The 22,388-nt window shown below is 44.0% G+C and overlaps 1 protein-coding gene across 1 annotated transcript in view; it reads left to right on the top strand.

Annotated features, from left to right (window-relative positions):
- The window catches only part of LOC135221225 (myoferlin-like), a 248,288-nt gene that overhangs the window by 104,564 nt on the left and 121,336 nt on the right, over positions 1-22,388 (top strand). The window contains exons 22-24 of the mRNA XM_064259042.1: positions 4,669-4,805; positions 14,430-14,593; positions 15,539-15,725. Coding sequence (XP_064115112.1) covers positions 4,669-4,805; positions 14,430-14,593; positions 15,539-15,725 — 488 coding nt within the window. The remainder of the gene's footprint in view (positions 1-4,668; positions 4,806-14,429; positions 14,594-15,538; positions 15,726-22,388) is intronic.

Genomic DNA, 22,388 nt, shown 5'->3' with positions numbered 1-22,388 from the left:
CGGCTGCCTCTGGCAAACCTGTTATACCCTTGAAATGCGTTTCAAAGGTAGCATTGTAAGCCGGAGAGACAGAGAAGGAGGTCGAAGCCTGGGGTTGTTGCGATGGTTGAGTCAGAAGCACAAACTGCTGTTGCGGTTGTGCTTTTGATGTTGATGGTTGACTCACTTGAGCCACCGCAACCGCCTGGACCATCGTCTGTGGTTGAGAGGATTGGAAGGGTTGAAACTTCCTCAACTTCTTCTTGCCTTTGGGATTCGTTCCGGCGGACTTGGATTTCCTTTTAGGAATGAGTTCCCAGCGAATCTTCAGACTCTAGCTCACCCTTACTGCCTCCGCCAAGACTTCGTTAACTGCGGAGTCAGGGAAGAGGTTTGCTCCCCAGATGGAGGATCCAACTAATTTGTTTGGTTCATGGCGAATGGATGCTTCAGCCAGAACGTACTTCTTGCAATTCCGCCTTGCTACCACAAAGTCATATAAGTCACACTGTACTGTGTGAAGCAATGACTTTGTAAGTACTTTGAACAACGTCTCATCTTCGTAGATGAGCGACGTCATTTCCGACATGGTGGCGGAGTTGAGGGACCTACTCAGCCTCAATCTGGCGTCATACTCGGCCTTTATTAGGCTGTCCGGGAGCCTAGGGAGCCGCTCGCTGAACAGTGTGTTACCACAGTCCGGCGCCAGCTTACCTGCAGAAAAAGTGGCAGGTGCGTCTACCCAACAGTCTGTGCTTCCGGGGAGCAGAATGGAAGGCAAATCTGTTTCCCGGAGCTGTGGCATTGGTTTGTCTTCCATGGCTGCCTGCATGGTTAGCTCAGCCACTTTGGATAGACATGGGGTAGGCGTTTCTTCTTTTACCGCGAAGATGGTAAAAGGGCTCTTATGAGCCGTCAACCTGGTGTTGACGCACTGCCACTCAGTCAAGTTCCGGAGCCAAGCTTGTTGAGCTTGCTCCCTGGGGAAGATGACTGCTTCTTTGGGGATTTTATCTTCCCTTACCATCGCGTCCTCTGTTAGACGGACGTAGCCGATGAAGGGAAACTGGAGCCCCGGAGGATAGAACTCGAAGTCTTCCAGTCTTCGAGTTCCGCACCCCTCGATAGTAAGCATACCATCTGAGAACGGTGCGTATGCTGCTGACCTCCAAGGGTTGTTACTCTTGATTGGAGGCAGCTTTGAGAAGTCCGGCATTGGCAGGGGATGAATTACCTGTCCGGACTGAGGCTGTCCTGTTGCCATCGAGTCACGGAGACCCGCCACTAGGTTCTCCTGAGCAATCATCCTCTCCGATAAGGATTGGATGGAATGGCCTGAGGCTTCCAGCATGGATGACAGCTGAGAGAACATCTCCTGGAACTTGGTCTGGACCAAGGTTCCTACCATGTTCCCCATCTGCTGCATCATACTTGCAGAGAATGCCTCCGGGTCAAAGCTAGGTACCGGGGTCCTAGCTTTCGGAACCTTTGCTCTCAACCTCTGTTGAGGGGGAGTCGCTTTTGCTGTGTCCGCCTCGGGGTTAGGAGCCGATGGCTTAGTGACGCGGCTGGTTCCGGACCTTGGCTTAGGCAATGACTTCTTCATAGCCTTAAAGTCAACCGGGTTTTTGACTTTAGGGATCGCCAAGGATGACTTCGGTCTAACCGACTGAAGCTTCCCGGCGAATCCCTGGAATGAAGTGGTGGAAGAGAAAGGGGAAGACCGAGATGGGCTCAAGAGCAAGCCTTGAGCCCTTAACTACTTGCCTCACCAACATTCCTACCTTCGCCCTGGTTGTCCACAACCATGGGCTCGCGGTCCAGGTCTAAGGCCGCCACATCTCCGACCACCTCCTCGCCGAAACCCTCCTTTGGCGTGGCCGTGGTCTCTGCCCGGATCCTGGCGATGAAGGGAGCCGCTACCGCTGCCTCTACTGCCGATGACTTCTTGGCTCCGGGGTAGATGATTCTAGCCATCTCCTCCGAGAGCATGTAGAGCTGAGCCTTCTTGGCATTGCGGCCAAATCCGCCGACCCAGGTCTTCAGGGTAGCCAGCGCCGCGTCCCTGACGGCTTGGATTCCTTGTAAGAGGAAGTTATGTCAATTCTTAAACTAAATATTATCCTTAGTCTAGTATGAATCAACACGATATAGTTCATCTGACACTCATTGTATCATTATCAAGAATGGTACATACCAACTCGGAGGTGAGTTCGTTCACGAGGCCGTAGCAGACCTCACATCCCTCGTGGTGCCAAACCAACAGATCTCCCACCTTGACCGCACAACCAGCGCGGGTCCTGCACACAACGTGCCCACAGGGCTCTTGGAGGACGGCGGTACATCCCGCCTCCAAACACTGCAAGATCTGTAAGTCAAATGATACATGAGTATCACTATTTAGACCCACCGGAGGTGTGTCCGTTGGGGATTGCATTATTCTACAGTCATCGAAGGCGACTCCGGTGACAGAATATTTTTACCACTAGGGTATCATGCGTCCTTGTTCCCACCAGCTCCGGGGTCCAGCTCTTGATCTTGTCATGCCTTAATTATAGGGCTGGTGGAACGGGACAGGTTAAGTGAAAACCTGTCCTGACTCCGGTGGCGCCGGAGACGTAAAATCTAGTAAATTGAGATTGCGTCCCAAGCCCGTTCTCCATTCCTCTAGGGTGAGGGATGGAAAGAGACAATTCAAGACAAGTGAACAAGGCCGATGGGCTAGTGTTAACAAGGTACCTCGGCTTGAAATACCCGGCAGAGTAATAAGTCCGCCGTAGTAAACAAACCGAAGTATAATAAGATAGGATATCTTATTAGATAAAACTAATAGTATATGTATCTAACATACATAACCACATGTGTACATATATATGTGTGTGCATGCATAACTGACTGATCCAACAGCAGTGGATCGTTACCTATTCCATGTCTAAATACACCTAGCTATCCCGATAATGGGTCCGGCTTCATGGGAACAGAACAGGGGGTCGGTAAAACCTAGGCCCATATCTGGTCAGTAAGGAATCAGAGCTATTTGCATAGCCAATACCTTGAAGCCGGGATCCCGGATCCGCCGGAGTGGGGGACAGGATGGGTGAAAGAAGACCTTGGAAAGGGATATGACAACGTGGGCCAGAGAGCGCACCGCCTGGTCGAGCCAGGTGGCCAGCCAAGACTCGCCCGAGCAGGGCACCCTCCCCGCCACTCATACAGAGCATGGTGCGGAAAGCCTACCCCCCGATCGCACTCCCTGCCCCCCCCCCCCTTATTAAGCGAGGAACTCGGATCGGCTACATGGCGTAGCGTGAGCGAGTCCTATACCCCACCGAGGTGGGTGCGTGGGGGAGGGACGTCGGCTAGCGGGGTGGCTCGCACGCGATCAGCTGGTAACCCTCGCAGCCGGGTGTACCACCACGCGGTAGGAAGGTTCCAACTGATCAGAATAGAAGGCTTATAGGCCTACTAACACATGCTACTAATAAATATCCGTATATTCGGATCTAAACATAACACATATATATATACATACTGTCCTAACGCGGGGAGATAAGAAAAGAAAATAATTATCAAGCGAGAGAGAAAGCAACGGGTCCTCTCGAACTGCTGGCCTAACCTTCACAAACCGAAACGATCTGAACAGGTTGACCTGGCAGGCTCAGAGCGGCCTGGCCTAGTTTGCCAAATCGAATTTATTCAACCGAAAGGCTAGAAGACCAGGGTGGCTCAAGGACCGTAATGTATAGGCTACGGAAGAGCCAAGGGTCTTCTGTATGCAGACAAGGGTGTCTTATAGTAGAACTAAAATATAAATATAGCCTATAATACACCTTGGCTAGAATATAGGATGGGATGCCCACCTTAAGATGTAAAATAAGGCTAACTGAACTAGGCTACGTCCCGAGAGCATGCGGTTCGGTCGGTAGGCTATCCCCCGCGATCGGACAAAATCTTAGACGACAGTCAATAATGAAAGCATCAACTAACGTATGGAGAACTGCTAAATGTTTGAAAATCGACTCCAATTAGTATAGGGGACTAATTGGGAATCTATAGGAGCGTAAATATACGTGGGTAGCGAACCACGAAATGGTGGCGTGGGGACGGCAACGCACGAGCTGCCGCTCCCTCATATATAATCAAATTAAGCAAGTTAATATCGACTATCGCTACCTTAAAACAAGATCAAACATTAATTGCAGTACTCAACTTAGATGCAGCAGCAACTTGACGTTCCATGATGCAAAAATTGGGATAATTCCAAACGGAAACACAGCAAAGAGAAAACACGTGCGACGTGGAGAGTGCTAACGAAAGGAATGATAAACAAAGTGCTAGGCGTAGCAGTAGTGGGTAGTGGGGACCTAGAACGGCTCCTCTGTAGATGAGGGATATTGAGAAAGGAAGAGACTAAATGGCAGGGGACCTCTGGTAGTGGTTACACTCGCCCCAGATACCATAACGACACCTTAAATAAAGGTGAGCGAGCCAGAATATACTGGCATTACCATATAGCTTTTTTCTCTGGTATATTTAGCAATATTTATACCTAGAAATGAGTGCTAAAGGAACCATTTCACGGAGAGACACAGGGTAAGCCCAGAAAAATGACTGACATGACTTCCCTCAAGTAGGTAATGCTTTGACTCCACAAACTAAAATTGGTTATAAAAAGTTTCAAATTTTCAGATGACAAGAACAGATGGAGTATAGGCGGTGTAGTTAGAGCCTCTGTGTGGTTTGGTAGAGAAGAAGATATCAGAAATTGGTGGGATGCTCGTCCAGATGTTCAACTCACTGTTTATGCAGAAACTTATGAAAATCAGGTTTGTAATTATTGTAGGTTTCATGTTTTATGCCATCACTATGGCAGAGATTATCATTAGCATTATTAGCTATCACAAAGATAAAAATTTACTCTATCCATTATTTTTATCATTGCTTTTTTCACCAGGAAGGCAGTTATGCCATTATTCCATCATAATGAATTTTATGTGACATAGACACATTTTCAAGAAAAGGTTACAAAAGTAGCAAATCTCAGTTTTAATAGTAGTACTACTGATATTCTGAATATTGCATATTTTATAGAAAATTGTATTTAGCTTTTGTCAATTTATTTATATATCACTTCAAAGTTACTAGAAATCTCCAAAATGTGTGATTTATAACATGTAAATTCTTATTCTCACATTAGAAGCATATCCTTAAAAGGAATTTTGTCTGAATTTTCAATATTTTCAGTTGATCCAATTATGACATTTTTAAGGAGTTGCATGCATGAGTTAATAATAGTACATATTAGCTTAAGTAGTCTAGTTAAACTATTATGGAATAATAATAATAATAATAATAATAATAATAATAATAATAATAATATAATAAAAATAATTAAAATAATAATAATAAGAATAATAACAATAATTAAATAATTAATTAATAAATAATAAAATAAACGAGAACTGAGGGGATAAAGCTACAGATGGGAGCAACATCAAACACACAGATGAGACTGGATTCAAATACCTGGGAATAATGGAAGGAGGGGATATAAAACACCAAGAGATGAAGGACACGATCAGGAAAGAATATATGCAGAGACTCAAGGCGATACTCAGGTTAAAACTCAACGCGGGAAATATGATAAAAGCGATAAACACATGGGCAGTGCCAGTAATCAGATACAGCACAGGAATAGTGGAATGGACGAAGGCAGAACTCCGCAGCATAGATCAGAAAACCAGGAAACATATGACAATACACAAAGCACTACACCCAAGAGCCAATACGGACAGACTATACATAACACGAAAGGAAGGAGGGAGAGGACTACTAAGTATAGAGGACTGCGTCAACATCGAGAACAGAGCACTGGGGCAATATCTGAAAACCAGTGAAGACGAAGGCTAGGATGTGCATGGAAGAAGGACTAATAAAAGTAGATGAAGACCCAGAAATATACAGACAGGACAATGACAAACAGAACAGAGGACTGGCACAACAAACCAATGCACGTACAATCATGAGACAGACTAAAGAACTAGCCATCGATGACAATTGGCAATGGCTACAGATGGGAGAGCTAAAGAAGGAAACTGAAGGAATGATAACAGCGCACAAGATCAGGCCCTAAGAACCAGATATGTTCAAAGAACGATAGACGAAATAAAAACATCTCTCCCACATGTAGGAAGTGCAATACGAAAAATGAAACCATAAACCACATAGCAAGCGAATGCCCGGCACTTGCACAGAACCAGTACAAAAAGAGGCATGATTCAGTGGCAAAATCCCTACACTGGAGCCTGTGCAAGAAACATCAGCTACCTTGCAGTAACCAACCTGAAGGACTGATAGAAAACGATTAGGCAAAGATCCTCTGGGACTATGGTATCAGAACAGATAGGGTGATACGTGCAAATAGACCAGACGTGATGTTGATTGACAAAGTCAAGAAGAAAGTATCACTCATTGATGTCGCAATACCATGGGACACCAGAGCTGAAGAGAAAGAGAGGGAAAAAATGGATAAGTATCAAGATCTGAAAATAGAAATAAGAAGGATATGGGATATGCCAGTGGAAATTGTACCCATAATCATAGGAGCACTAGGCACGATCCCAAGATCCCTGAAAAGGAATCTAGAAAAACTAGAGGCTGAAGTAGCTCCAGGACTCATGCAGAAGAGTGTGATTCTAGAAACGGCGCACATTGTAAGAAAAGTGATGGACTCCTAAGGAGGCAGGATGCAACCCAGAACCCCACACTATAAATACCACCCAGTCGAATTGGAGGACTGTGATAGAGAGAAAAAAAAAATAATAATAATATGGTGACATGGCAAATCGGTTTAGGTCAAATGGACTGATTAAGCAACATTGGGGCTGGTCAGTTGTTGGATGGGTGACTGCTTTCCTTGTCTTTGATTCCTTGGGAAAGGATCTTTACCACAGTTTTGCAGAGACATTTGTTAGAGTATTAAATGTTATTACAGCATTCAAAGGGTCAACAGATTATTTTGCTTGATCCAGTGGAATAGAGCATTTCAGTCAATATATTACTGGACATGATTATGATAGAAGTGAATATTTAGTAAGCATTGTATGTATAGCATGAAGTCTTCTTTCTGCTCTAACACTGCAACAGCTCGTCAAAAGTTATATTGTGTAGTTACTGATTTTAGTACATATTTAACTTATAATTTGATTAAGATGAATGGCCTAAGGTAATCATTGAGATCAAATAGGCAGTAATCTACGAACACACTGTATGGAGGAGTTATAGAGTTCCATTTGACGTCTGTGTGTGTGTGTGTGTGAGAGAGAGAGAGAGAGAGAGAGAGAGTAATTGGTGGTTGGATGGTTAATGACTGTATTGGCTGTTGGAGAGTTCTGGGTTGTCTGCTGGTGCTGTTGGAGATCAGAGTTCTGTGTTTTGAGTGAGTTTTCAGTCAGTCTTGGGTTAGAGCCTGTGACAGCCAGTAGTGTTAGCACCAGTCAGTAGTGTCATTATAGTCAGCTGAGTTGTGTTTTGTTTGTTGTTTAGTTGTTGTTTTGTTAGTTGATATTGTTGCTTAAGAGTTGTAGTGCTATGAGGTTTTTGTGGAGTTGTATGTGAGTTCCTGTTATTATATGTGAGTTGTTGTGATGGAGGGTTGTTGTAGGTGTTGTTAGTGTGTTGCTTTTTGTGTGTTGTTTATGCAGTGGTCTTTTGTTGTGTTGTTGAGTTTTTGTTGTTATATGTGAGGTTGTGGTTGTGTTCCTTGGTTGTTTGTTGTGTTGTTAGGTTGTGGTTGTGTTCCTTGGTTAGTTGTGTTGTGGTTTGGTTGTGTTCCTTGGTTGGTTGCTGTGTTGTTGAGTTGTGGTTGTGTTCCATGGTTGTTGTTGTGGTCCTTGGGTGTTGTGTTGTTGTTGGGTTGTGGGTTGTGGTTCTTGGCTGTGGTCTTGTTGTTGTTGGTATCTCCGTGACCTCGACCGGTAGACAGCACAGAATAGCCTAGAGTTGGGTAAGTACATGTGTTTTGAGTGTTTTTTGTGTTTTGTGTTTGTTCGTTTTTTTTTTTTTTTAGGTATAGGTCAATTGTCCTACATGTATGCTGTAGTGTAAAGAGGAAAGTGTGACTGGGGTGAGTTGGGCAGCTGGAGTAATTAGGTTTATGTGGGGGGGATTTAGCCAGCTTGTTTTTTTAGCTTGTGATCCCGCCACATTATATTTTGGCGCCCGAACAGGGACTGTTGGTGCGACAGCTGCAGGACGATTGGGGTATTGCGTTGTGTGATTGGTGGAGAAAGTGAGGATGGAAGGGTTGAAGGAGATAGAGAGGCTGAAGGAGAGGTTACGGTTGGCGAGGGAAGCTAAGGAAAGATTGAAAGTGGAGAATGAGAGGTTGAGGGTAGAGTGTGAGGAGCTGAAGAGCAAGTTAGAGGAAATGAGAGGAATGCTAAGGAGTGCGAAAGTGGAAATGAAAGAAGAGGTAAAAGGAGCAGAAGAGAGAATGGTTGAGAAAATGGACGAAAAATTTGGGGTAATGATGAATGCAGTGCAAAAGATGATGCAGGAAATGATGAAGGGATTCATGGGAGAGGGAGCTGTAGGAGGTGTACTAGGTCTTGTGACGGGCCAGGAGTGGTAAAGAAAGTGAAAGAGCGAGTGGATGAGAGTACGAGTGACGAAGGTGATTTGGTTGTGTTGGGTAAGGGAACGAAGGGGAAGACACAGGATAAGGATAAACCTGAGGACAAGAATAAGAAGGGGGCTGAGGAAAAGAAGAAGACTAAGGGAAAGAAAGTTAGTAAGGGTGACGGACAGGATGAAACTAGGACTGATTACATTGGGGAAAGTGCTGAGAGTGATTTAGATAGTGGTGAGTGGAAACATGTTGGTAGAAAGAAAGGTAAGAAGAGCGTAATCAAGAGTATGGACGGGAGTATGGAAGTGGATTCGCTGTATTCGGCAGAGGGAAAGAAGGGTCAGAATGGAAGTAGCGAAAGTGAGAGTGAGCAGGAAGTACGAAGGGCGGTGTATATGAGAGAGGTACCCCGATGTGCACAATACGAGGAATATGGTAATAGGGACATACGGGACTTTTTTAAGGAATATGAGAGATATTGTGAGGCAAAGTATGGGGATAGCAAGAGAGTTTGGGCAAGAGAGTTAGGTAGCTTTTTGATGGGATTTTTGTTGAGTGTGTATGGGGTAATGACGAGTGTAGGGAATGTGCCGTATGAGAGTGTGAAAGCCAGGATTGTAGAACAGGCAAAGAGGATAAAGAGTAGCGTTAGATATAGGAGAAAGCAAGATTTTGAAGAGGCAAGAATGAATGTTGGTGAGTCGTTGTCGATGTATGTGTGCAGGTTAGAAACATTAGCTAGGAAAAAGTTTGGGGATGAAGGGATAAATGAATGTAAGGAGTTAGTGCGAAAGTTGTTGGCGACTGTACCAGAGAGCGTATACGAGTTTATAAACCTAAAACGTAAGGAGAAAATGCGATGGACGAATGAAAGGTTGATGTGGAACAACATTTTGGAGATAGTAGAAGATTACGAGTTAGATAGGTGTATGAAAGAGAGTGGAAGCGTTAGTGTTAGGACAGATAGGTGTATGAAAGAGAGTAGAAGCGTTAGTGTTAGGACTGAAGTAGTTGAGGTTGTACCAGAGTTTAAAAGCTATAGGGAGGCAGTTTTGGAAGGGCCGAGGTGAATGGCAGAGCGAGTGGTAGATAGGAGCGTTAGGGCAAGTAATGTGAGTGTAGTTAGCCCTAAAAGAAATAGGAGTACGAGCGTTGGAAGAGTAGGGTAAGTTAGTTGTGAGCGAGAACAGCAGCAATGTTATAGATGTGGTAAGCCAGGACACAGGAAGAATGAATGTCGGTGGGCGTTAGGAGTGTGCTTCGGGTGTGGGCAAATGGGGCATTTAGTGAGCAAGTGTAAGAAAGATAGGGATATTAAATGTTATAGGTGTGGACAGGCAGGGCACATAGCTAGTGGATGTCGGGGTACCTGTATGAACATAGTTTGCGACAACTGTGGGAAGAACGGGCATTATGCTAGGATGTGTAAAGAACGGCGTGCAAAATGTGTTGAATGTGGAATGGAAGGTCACTTGGCAAGTGTGTGTAGGTGAAAGAGGATGAGTCAGGTTGGGAATTCGGGAAACCAAGTGAAAAGGGGATTCAGTTGGGTGGGTCCTCTAGTATGCGACAGTGTGTTCAGGAGAATGTGATGAGTGAGTGGTTGAGGGTGAATAAGTGTGAGCCGAGTGTCAGTGAGCAAATGGGTCTGGAAGATCGGCAGTTGGTGTTGGTTGAGTATGGAAGAAAGCGGAAGAAGTTAAGGAAAGGGAATGAAAGGGAGAAATGTGAGCTGCATGATAGAGGGGTTAGTGTTACGGTAAAAATGGTGGATAAGGCATGTAATACAGATGACTTTGAGGGGAGGAATGATACATATGGCATGTGTGGGTTTGAATTATCAGGGTTTAGTGAAGTTTCACCAGGAAGGGAATCAGGTGGTAAGGATGTAGTTGGCAGTATGAATGAGTCTCTTCGGGAGTTTGGCAGGAGTGTAAATGAGATAAGTGATTTGGTGGCAGAGTTACAAGAGATATTCGGACAAGGGTTGGAAGGGGTAGATGAGATAGTGAATGGGATTTGGGAGGATAGTAGTGAGGGAGATGGTAATGGGAGTCTGACTGGAAGTAGTCTGGGAGAAGTGGATGGCGGTGTAACTGAGAGTGTATATGAGGGCCCTCAAACAAGATCCAGGGGACCTGCATCCGAGCATCCGTGGGTGTTGCGGAAGGCTATTTATTGTGGCTGTTGTGAGTGTAAGGAGATGTTGTCAAATGTAACGGGGGAGGAAATATGGAGGAGTTATGGAGTTCCATTTGACAATGTCTGTGTGTGTGTGTGTGCGGTGTGGTGTGTGAGAGAGAGAGAGAGATGAGAGAGAGAGAGAGAGAGAGAGAGAGAGAGAATTGGTGGTTGGATGGTTAATTACTGTATTGGCTGTTGGAGAGTTCTGGGTTGTCTGCTGTTGCTGTTGGAGATCAGAGTTCTGTGTTTTGAGTGAGTTTTCAGTCAGTCTTGGGTTAGAGCCTGTGACAGCCAGTAGTGTTAGCACCAGTCAGTAGTGTCATTATAGTCAGCTGAGTTGTGTTTTGTTTGTTGTTTAGTTTTTGTTTTGTTAGTTGATATTGTTGCTTAAGAGTTGTTGTGCTATGAAGTTATTGTGGAGTTGTATGTGAATTCCTGTTATTATATGTGAGTTGTTGTGGTGGAGGGTGGTTGTTGGTGTTGTTAGTGGGGGGGTGTGTTGCTTTTTGTGTGTTGTTTATGCAGTGGTCTTTTGTTGTGTTGTTGAGTTTTTGTTGCTATGTGTAAGGTTGTGGTTGTGTTCCTTGGTTGTTTGTTGTGTTGTTAGGTTGTGGTTGTGTTCCTTGGTTGGTTGTTGTGTTGTTAGGTTGTGGTTGTGGTCCTTGGTTGGTTGCTGTGTTGTTGAGTTGTGGTTGTGTTCCATGGTTGTTGTTGTGGTCCTTGGTGGTTGTGTTGTTGTTGAGTTGTTGGGTTGTAGTCCTTGGGTGTTGTGTTGTTGTTGGGTTGTGGGTTGTGATTCTTGGCTGTGGTCTTCTTGTTGTTGGTATCTCCGTGACCACGACCGGCAGACAGCACAGAATAGCCTGGAGTTGGGTAAGTACATGTGTTTTGAGAGTTTTTTGTATTTCATGTTTTTTTTTGTGTGTGTTTTTGTCGGTATAGGTCAATTGTCCTGCGTGTTTGCTGTAGTGTAAAGAGGAAAGTGTGACCGGGGTGAGTTGGGCAGCTGAAGTGATTAGGTTTATGTGGGGGGGATTTAGCCAGCTTGTTTTTTTCGCTTGTGATCCTGCCACAACTGTACTGTCATGCATGTAGATAATGATTAGAGATGGGAAGTGCAATATGAAAAATGAGACCATAAACCACATAGCAAGCGAGTGTCTGGCAGTTGCAAAGAACCAGAACAAAAAAGAGCATGATTCAATAGCAACAGCCCTCTACTGGAGCTTGTGCAAGAAATACCAGCTAGCTTGCAGTAATAAGTGGTACAAACTCCAACCTGAGGGAGTGATAGAAAACTATCTGGCAAAGATCCTCTGGGACTATATCAGAACAGATAGGGTGATACATACCAATAGACCGGACAGATGTTGGAATACCATGGGACACCAGAGTAGATGAAAAAGGAGAAAAAATTGGTAAGTATCAAGACCTGAAAATAGCAATAAAAAGAATATGGGATATGCCAGTGGAAATTGTACCCAAAATCATAGAAACACTAGGCAGGATCCCAAGATCCCAGAAGAGGGATCTTGGGATACTGAAGTAGCTCCAGGATTCATCCAGAAGAGTGTGCTCCTAGAAACAGTACACATAGTAAGAAAAGTGATGGCCTCCTAAGGAGTCAGGATGCAACCCAGAACCCCACACTATAGAAACCACCCAGTCAAATAGGATGACTGTGATAGACCCCCAAAAACTAATAACAGTAATAATAATAATAATACATCTTAGGAGATCTAGTAAACAAAGAAGTGATGTTATATGTCATTGACAAGATTTTTATGTGCATGATGAAAAAATGATCAGGTTGCTTTGGAAAAGTTGTTTTAAGGGGGCCGGCCGGCTAATGCCCTTTTTTAAGGACAAGACTTTGATATTCATACCACTCAATAAGGTGACTTGGGACATCTCCAAACCGCATATGATTTTCGCCTCTGACCTTTGGTTTTGTGACGCCAGGGCGATTTATCCCGAAAATAACCATTTTTCAAATTCTATCTCCTCCCTTGATATTTAATATTAAGACCTGGGATTACTACCATATATAGACCTGATGTAGACCTCCAATCAAATGGAGAGTTTTTTTTTTTTTTTATAAAAGTCATTTTTTTGCTAGATATGAATTTTTCAATATGGTAAAAAAATAAACCCCATAAATCAGGAGAAAAAAAATTTATAGAAAAAATACGAAACAAAAATTGGAAAAAAGGGCTCTATTTGATTGTTCTATAATGTCTTTCTGAGTTATATACCAAATTCCAATGTTAGGCTATAGCTTTAAAACTAAGTGAGAAGATAGATTTTGAAGGTCAATAAGTATAGTTTTGAGATACGGGCGTTCAAAGTTTTCCTTCGTATTTCTATAAAGACAATGTTAATAAATAATGATTATTATGAATGTATATATCTTTTTTGTGTATTAATAAACCAAAACTATTTTATTTATCATAATATAATCATAAATGATGATCCCTTTACTCATATATCGCAGCCTGGGGCACTGCTTGAGGCAAGATGGGGCACTCCTTCCTACGCAATTCTCTCTCTCCCCTTCACTAACTCGGCTTATTACAGCGAATTTTCTTCTTCTGTATGTTAGCGAGATGTTTTCCTTGTATTTTCCTCTTTGGCATGATGAAATTCTTGCCCGAAACAAAGATAAACAAACGTAAATGCAAGAGAATGTCAAGAGGTGAAACTCGAAGGTGTACTCTTTTTTTACAAAGACAATTTAATAAATCATGATTATTATGAATTTCATATTCCATTTTGGGTATTAAAAAAACAAAACTTTGTTACTTATCATAAATGAAGATCTCTTTGCTCAAAGATCGTAGCCTTGGGCACAGTGTGACGTGTGCTGTCAAGCAAGACTGGGGCGTTACTAAGCAACCCTCCCCTCTCTCTTCACTAACTACGCATATATTATGATATTCTGTAATAATACTTGAGCGATTTTTCTTCGTCTGTATGTTAGCGAGATGTTTTCCTTGTTTTTTCCTCATTGGCATGATGAAATTCTTGCCGAAACATACATAAACATACATAAAAGCAGGCGAATGTCAGAGGCGTAATGGAACATGTAGACTACTTGAAGTCTGTGATCGCACTAAATCATGACTGGACTTGGGTAGCTGAGCGTCAAGTCTCCTTCTCGACTCGGGGAATGTCTACAGATGCCATTTCTCCCAATTTCTTTGACAATAATTATCAAAATTTACGATAATAGAAGAAATATTGCATTTTCTTGTACGGATCATTGTTTTAGGGTTATTGAGTTACGTTAATTAATTACCCTGTAACTACGAGAGTAAGAGGAATTTTGACGAAATATTTCGTATACGTATTCTCAATTGCCATATGAAGCTCCATGAATTTTTTCATGACTTTGCATTTTTCGCCCTATACCACCATATATAGGGGTTCCGGCCGGCCCCCTTAAAAATTGCAAGCTTTTGAGAAGTAAATGGCCCCAAATAAAGACTGCCTATTCCATAGGTTTTCAATAAAGAACACTTACTTTTCAGACAACTGGAATATTCTTTGGCATGATGAAGCAACTAAATAATCATGTTAAGTTAGGTATATCTGATTAGAATGGCTTTCTTGTAATTTGTAACTTTTCTTTATAAAGGTGATTTCAGTGCCGGGTAGTGGAAAATGGACAGATAAAGGACTGCTTATGACAAGACCACCATTCTCTGATGCTGATGGACGTTTTACTTTGTCTCGTGAAGCTTTCTTTGAGCCAGATGGTTGGGCTTTCCAAGGTGACTGGTTTGTTGATCCTGATCCTAGGTAAGTAGGCCTACCTGGCTTTCAGTTGTAATTTATTTAGAATGATGAAATGTACCCACTAATAAAAACATTTATGATGAAAATGAAGGTTAGGGAAAGAAGGAAATTGGCAGAAAAAAAATGATTGAAGGACAGAAGCCTCTTAAGTACCCCACAAGTTTCTAAAGTAAAAATCTGTCTTAAATATATCAATTATGGCTATTTGAATTATGAAATTTGTTCTCTGTAGTTTAGCTAATTGATAAACAATACAGAATTTAATTTTCCCAACACACACCCCTTATTCAACATAAAATTTCACTCTCAAACTGTTTCCATCTAATCAGGAGGAAAGGAGAGGGAAACTTGATTTAGAGAAATTGTTCTTATTTACCAAATCTGAATGTATGAAAAAACAACAGCCATACATCACCAAATATTTACCAAGGTAGGAAGGCAATCGAGCAGAGAGCAGCTCTTCAGATAGGATGGCAACATCAAGGAAGGTGCCAAGTCTTAAATATGTACAGTAGTGTTGTCAATTCATGCTGAAATGTAAAATCACTCAAAACTCTGGTCATATGCTAGGTCCTTTAGCTTCTTGTTGCTGGTCAAGCAGTTGGCAGATTAGTTGGTTAAAGGAATAGATATTACAGAATTTTTGGCCCATACTCATACGTACATGGGACACAGATTGATAATGAAGTATTTGATGGGAAGAATGGAAATGGAAGATGAAAAGGTGATGATCTGACTACCCCACCAAATAACAAGAGACAGAGTATAAGGTTATTTGTAGTAGATGTCCCTGTATTTAGTAAAAACCCCCAACAGGTTCTTAATTACCTATGGCAAGAAACTTATTTTTAGGGATCAATATAACTTGTATATTTTTTTTGTTTTCATTCATTAAAAATGCTGTATGACACCTTAACTTAATCAGTATTGGATCACTCTCTTTTCCAGTGTTAGGTTTGCTGCTGATGCCGGTAGGCAGTTATTCACTGAAGAAGTTTTTGAGCAGCAAGTGCGAATTCCAGGTGGAACTTGGATCCATGCTCCTAATAATTGGGTTGATGTTAGAGGAGACCCAGCAACTCAGAGAGATAAAATAGCTTTAGCCGAAGGCTGGTCATGGCGTGATGTTTGGTCGGTGAGTTAATACAATATTGTACAATAGCTTCTTAATTTATGGTACGTTGGAGTTGTGTTTTGAACAAAGGTCTGTAATTTAAATTTGACTTTCATAAAAAGTATAATGTTAATTACATTTTGTGGCTACAAAATTTATCCCCATGTACCAGTTATTTTCATTGGATACCAGGGAAAACTATACCGATACATATAAGTATTTTGATATTGTTACTTTTTCTTTTGAACTTTTATGAAGTAAAATGGTGAGTAATGTAAAACTACTCTTGCTACAGGATACAGTCTGTTGTCATGTACATAGTAGTTTCCCCTATAAAGCTGCTATCTAAAGGCTGTCTATATGTAATGTCACCACTTTCTCACAAAACAAAAACATTTATACAATAAGCCGATAATGCAGAATATGTCTTGCTTAAGACCACTGTATATTTAATTTGCTCAAGACTATAAAAATATACGTTGGCTATCTACTATAGACGACGAATACGTATTTTTATTGTGGTCACTGCAGGAGTTGGTGATGAATAACTGAGGCTTACTTATATTCTATTAGTTTTTAAAGTCAAATAAAGGGATTTTGACGTAGGAAAAATCTATTTCTGGGCAAAGGGCCCGTGTCGCCCAGTGAAATAGGTTCCTTTAGCACTATTTCTAAGGTAAAATATTGTTATAATACCAGAGAACTGCTAAATTGGAAATGCCAGAATATTCTGGCTCGCTCACCTTTATTAAAAGGTGTCGGTATGGTTTCTGGGGCGAGTGAAACCACTACCATAGGTCCTTCTCCAATTAGCCTCTCCTACATCAAAAAACCTCAAAAAGAGAGGAGCCGACCTATGGCTCACTACCTGCTACCGTGTAGCTAGCGCCCGTGACGTCATACCTGCAGATAGCACCCAAGCTTGGAGCACTGTTGGGGGGGGAAAGACAAGGGTGGGATTTCACTGGGCGACACAGGCCCTTCGCCTAGAAATAGATTTTTCCTACGTCAAAATCCCTTTTCTGGGCTTGGCCGTGTCGCTCCGTGAAATAGTACCAGAGAAAATACCAAGCTTGGAAAAAGGAAGAACACAAATTACTTTCCAAAAGGATTCCAATGAAAACAATTAAGGTTAGTTCATTATAATCTAGATCAAGTTACAAACCAATAACATAAAGAGTAAGTAACCTTAAAACTATCAAACAACATTAATGATCATAGGAAACAAACATTTGAGATAGAAGGTCATGAACTAGACATTATGTACAATATGTTACATCCAAGGACCAGTACGACAGTGACGTAACTGGGACTAAGGCAAGAATGCTAATGAGGCCGGTAGGAAGGAGAAGGCAAAGGCGAGACATAAGCTGAACTACTGACTACTATCACCGCCGGTACCGGGGGAAACTGTGTTTCCCGCCGCTACCGCCGGGTACTTAAGGATTTCCAAGGACTTAAGGTAATGGCGTTTGAATACTTTCGGAGATTTCCAGCCAGTGTACTTCTTCAGATCTTCAAAATTCATATGTTGGAAAAAGTTTATTGAGGTAGCTATAGCTCTAATATCATGTACCCGTGAGAAGGACTGCGGGTTGGCTTTTTTGATAAAATATAAGATTTGTTGCCTAATAGCTTTTAGGGAAATAGTGCCACTTTTTTCTCTAATAAATAGAGGCCCAGAAGATTTCAGAGTTGTCCTATTCAAGTAAGCTTTCAATGAAGTTACCGGGCAAAGGGATGGGTCCTGTGGAAGCGGAACGATTTTCCACGGAGCCCACCTATCTAATGGATCCTCATTTTTGGCAAGAAACCGCCGATCTGGAGAAAGTAACACTTCCCCTGAAGGGGGAAATTCTATATGACCTGGGTCTCTAGATAAAGCCGACAGTTCTGAAATTCTAGCCCCTGAGGCTAAGCTTATGAGGAATAGAGTTTTCCTCAATAAGGACTGAAAATCACACGAGGTGTTGTTAGTATCTGAGGCCAACTTAAGGACATCATTTAAGAACCATGACACTGACTTGGGCCTTTCAGTAGGTCTGAGCCTGGCGCAAGCTCTGGGGGATGGAAGTAATGTATGATTCCGTTAGATCAATCTTGAATCCGAACTGGAAAATCTTTTTCATGGCTGATTTGGTAGTAGTGATTGTACTAGCTGCCAAACCTTGTTCAAATAGTGACCTGAAAAAGGAGATTGCCAGATTTGTGGTCATGGTACGTACATTAGATTTGTTTAGGAACCCAGCCAGTTTTTTAACCGCTGAATCGTATTGACGAAGGGTTGATTCACGTTTATCTGATTCCAAGAACATGATGTTCTGAGGATCGATATCCGCATCCCTCTGAGCTGCAAACTTCATGAAGTCCATAAAGTTAGGGCTTTCTGAAGTCCTGAGGAAGCGAACACAGACCTCGTTTGTACTAGCTGTGACAGCTTGGGGTTGGGAAACCGTTGAGGGCGGAGACCCAACTCCAGGAGAAGGGGGAACCAATTGCTCTTGGGCCAATTGGGGGCTATCAGAGCCACCTGACCCTTGAATGTCCTCAGCTTGTGCAGAACCTTCATGAGAAGATTCACGGGAGGAAAGAGGTAAGTCTTGTTCCATTGATTCCAATCTATAGCCAACGCATCCGTGGCGTAAGCCAGAGGGTCCAGGTTGGGGGCCACATAACAAGGGAGTTTGTGGTTCGATTCTGTGGCAAAGAGATCCACCTGGAGCCCCGGTACTAGGTGACATACCCAACTGAATGACTCCTTGTCCAGAGACCACTCGGACTCCAGTGGGACTGAACGTGATAGCGCATCGGCCACCACGTTCTGTATTCCGGCAAGGTGAGTAGCTGATAGGTGCCACTTGTTCTTGCCTGCTAGTGAAAAGATGGCTATCATGACATGGCTCACGTGGCTTGATTTTGAACCTCCCCTGTTGATGCAGTGTACTACCACTGCACTGTCGACCACCAGCTTGATATGAGATTTCTTGGCTGGGCGAAGCTTCTTCAGGGTGAGGGACACCGCCATGGCTTCCAGGACATTGATGTGAAGTTGGCGGAATTGAAGGGACCAAGTACCCTGTACCTTCTTGTACTGTGAGTATCCTCCCCAACCTGTTAGTGACGCATCTGTGTGGATCACTAAGGCCGGTGGAGGAAATTGTAGTGGAATTGTCTTTGACAAATTCTTGACCTCCGCCCAGGGGCGGAGACGTTTCTGTAAGATCGCCGGAATCGGGGCTAACCTGTCCCGGAATCTTTTGTTCGCTTTTGAACGCCAAACCCGATTTACATCCTTCAGTTTGGCTTTCAATAGGACGTCCGTCACTGAAGCAAATTGGAGAGAACCTAAGATCCTTTCTTGGTTTCTCCAGGACGTCTGTTTGCATTTCAGAAATTGTCTGGTTGCCTTGGCTATTTCTTTCCTTTTCAACGGCGGGATTGATAGAGTATGCGAATCCAAATTCCAATGAATTCCCAGCCACTGGAAACGGGACGCCGGTGTTAGCCGGGATTTTGCCCTGTTTATCTTGAATCCTAGGTATTCGAGAAAACAGATGACCGTGGCTGTAGCCTTGTGGCAATCTTCGATGCTTGAGGCCCACATGAGCCAATCGTCCAGATAGGCTACTACCATAATACCCTGAGACCTTAGTTCCTGAACTACCGTATCCGCCAGCTTTGTAAATATCCTGGGGGCTATGTTGAGCCTGAAGGGCATTACCTTGAAGGAGTAGGCTTGGTTCCCTAACTTGAAGCCTAGGAACGGACGGAAGTGCCTTGCTATCGGGACATGATAGTTGGCGTCTGTAAGATCTATAGAGGTGGTGACGGCCCCACGGGGAAGTAAGGTCCACACCTGTGAAATGGTCAGCATCTTGAACTTGTCGCAAAGAATGAATAAGTTTAGACGGGACAAGTCTAAGATTACTCTTCTTTTGTCTGAGTCTTTCTTTGGCACACTGAACAAGCGACCTTGAAATTTTAAATGTTTGACTCTTGACACTGCTCCTTTTTGAAGGAGATCGCGGGAATACTCTACCAACTCCGCTGTTGGTTCCTGATAGAAGGTATTGGGTGGAGGTGGACCTTCGATCCAACTCCAGCCCAGACCTTTGGATACAATACTTTGTGCCCAATTGCTGAACCTCCAACGATGACGAAAGAGGTACAGCCTCCCTCCTACCTGGGAGTTCTCATTGGGTTGCTGATGGACAGCCTCCACGTCCTCCTCTTTTCCTTTTCTTTCGTGCACCTCTGCCTCGGCTGGTCATTGCCTCGCTTTTATCGCTGCCTTGTTGATGAAAGGCGCCTCTAGATCTGCCGCCCCTACCGAAACTACTGAATGCCTGAAATGCCTGGTTTTCAAAGGTTGGGTTAAAGGCCGGGGAAACAGCAAAGGAAGTTGATGCCTGCGGCTGTTGTGGCTGAGTCAACAGCACAAACTGCTGTTGGGGTTGGCTCTTAGAGGTAGAGGGTTGGGGAACCGGTACTGCCTGAACCAAAGCTTGTTGCTGGGGTGCCTGGAAGGGCTGGAACTTCCTAGGCTTTTTCTTTTCTTTGGGATTCGAAGAGGAAGACTCCGATTTTCTTTTGGAGACTAATCCCCACCAAACCCACAGGCTTTGGTTCAACCTAGCAGCCTCATGTTGCACCTCGTTGACTGCTGAGGCTGGAAAAAAGTCCGCACCCCTTATAGAAGAGGCCAGGAGTTTGTTGGGTTCGTGCCTGATCGTGGATTCTGCTAGGACATGCTTCCTACAGTTCCTCCTAGCCACAACAAAATCATACTAGCCACATTGCATACTCAGCAATTGTGCCTTAGCAATGATCTTGAACAACAGTTCTTGCGAATACACAAGAGCTGCTGTTTCTGTCATGACTAGAGCATTGAGGGACCTCGCAAGCCGTGTCCTAGCGTCGAATTCCATCTGGATGAGCCCATCAGACAGCCTGGGTAGCCGCTCACTGAATAGAGAGATGGCACAGTCAGGTTTAAGCTTGCCAACTGAGAAGGTTGCTGGTAAGTCTACCCATAGGTCATCTGTTCCAGGAAGTAGCAGAGATGTTGATTCCATCTCCCGGAGCTGTGGCATAGGCTCATCTCTCATTGCAGCTTGCAGAGTGAGTTCTGCCACTTTAGATGTGAACGGGATTGGGGTGTCCTCATCCACAGTAAAAATTGTGAATGGACTCCTGAAGGCTGTGACCTTAGTGTTAACACACTGCCATTCGTCAAGGTTACGTATCCAAACTTGCTGAGCTTGGTCCCGAGAGAGGATGACTGTCTCTTTCGGGACCTTGTCCTCCCTGATCAAAGCAGATTCCGTAAGATGGACATAGCCTATGAAAGGGGCCTGCAACCCTGGTGGGTAGAACTCGAAGTCCTCAATCCTTCAAGTTCCGCAGCCCTCAATCGTAAGCATTCCGTTTACGAAAGGTGCATAATTAGCCACCCTCCGTGGGTTGCTTGGGTGGAAGGAAGGGAGAGTGGAGGAGTCCAGCATAACCTGGCCATGGGCTATTTGGCCGGGTTGTTGAAGCCCCGACGCTACGCCTTGTTGGAGACCTGCGACTATGGTCTCCTGTGTAACCAGCCTTTCGAGGATTTCTTGGAACTTGGTATTGACCAAGTTCCCAACCATGTTCCCAACCATGTTCCCCATTTGTTGCATCATATTGGATGCGAATGCTTCCTGGTCGAAGAAGGGGGGCTCTGCCCTCTCAGTGAATACCTTAGGTATCGCACCTTTAGAGGTGGATGCCACAGGATCCGAGGTGGAAGAGTGGGTTCTCTCCTTGGAAGACTTGGTCTTCGAGCCCTTGGAGAGAGACCCATGTTTGGTTTTGTCTGCTCCGGGGTGGTGAGCCGGAGCTTTATGGACTTGGCTAGTGTATGATTTTCTGGGAAGGGGCTTTGGCAGCAATTTAGAGTCACGCTTGCCCTTGACTTTAGGGATCGCCGAGAGGGATTTCGATCTAGATGATGGAAATCCCCCGGAGAACCCCTGGAAGGAAGTAGAAGAGGAAGGAGAAGAAGGTCTAGACGTGCCCAAGGGGAGGCCTTGAGCACCTACAAGGCTTGCCTCATTAACATCCTTACCGTTGCCCATGCCGTCCACTGTCATGGGCTCGACATCCAGATCGAGTGCCGCGACCTCCTCTGCGACCTCCTGCGTCGAAGCCTCCTCTGAGTGTTGAGCCACTGCGTCTTGAATAGATGCTATGATGGGAGCTGCTACTTCGGGGTCTACGTAGCCTGTACTCTTCCCCCCGGGGAAGATCAAAGTGGCCATCTCTTGAGAGAGGATGTATGGCTTCGCCTTGCCTACATTCCGCCCGAAGCCGCCCACCCATACCTTGAGGGTGGAAAGAGCAGCATCCCGAACAGACTGGGCTGCCTTTAAGAGAAGGTCAGTGTTAAACTTAAACTTATCTCTTAATACTATAACTTAACTTAGAAGGTATATGTTTGACATATATATTACAATGGTCCACCCTGTTCCTCTATGTACACTCCGGAGAGGCACTTACATCAGAGGAGACTCGTTCCACGAGGTCGTATCAGGTGAAACAGTTCTCATGATGCCACACTACCGAACCTTCTAGTTGGACTGCACAGGTGGCGTGGGTCCGGCAGACGTTGTGCCCACAGGGATCCTGAAGGACGGCGTTGCAGCCGGTCTC

This window comes from Macrobrachium nipponense, chromosome 2 (assembly GCF_015104395.2).
Source record: "Macrobrachium nipponense isolate FS-2020 chromosome 2, ASM1510439v2, whole genome shotgun sequence".
Classification (NCBI taxonomy): Eukaryota; Metazoa; Arthropoda; class Malacostraca; order Decapoda; family Palaemonidae; genus Macrobrachium; species Macrobrachium nipponense.
The sequence above is the reverse complement of the archived record's forward strand: the minus strand, read 5'-3'. Positions and strand labels throughout refer to the sequence as shown.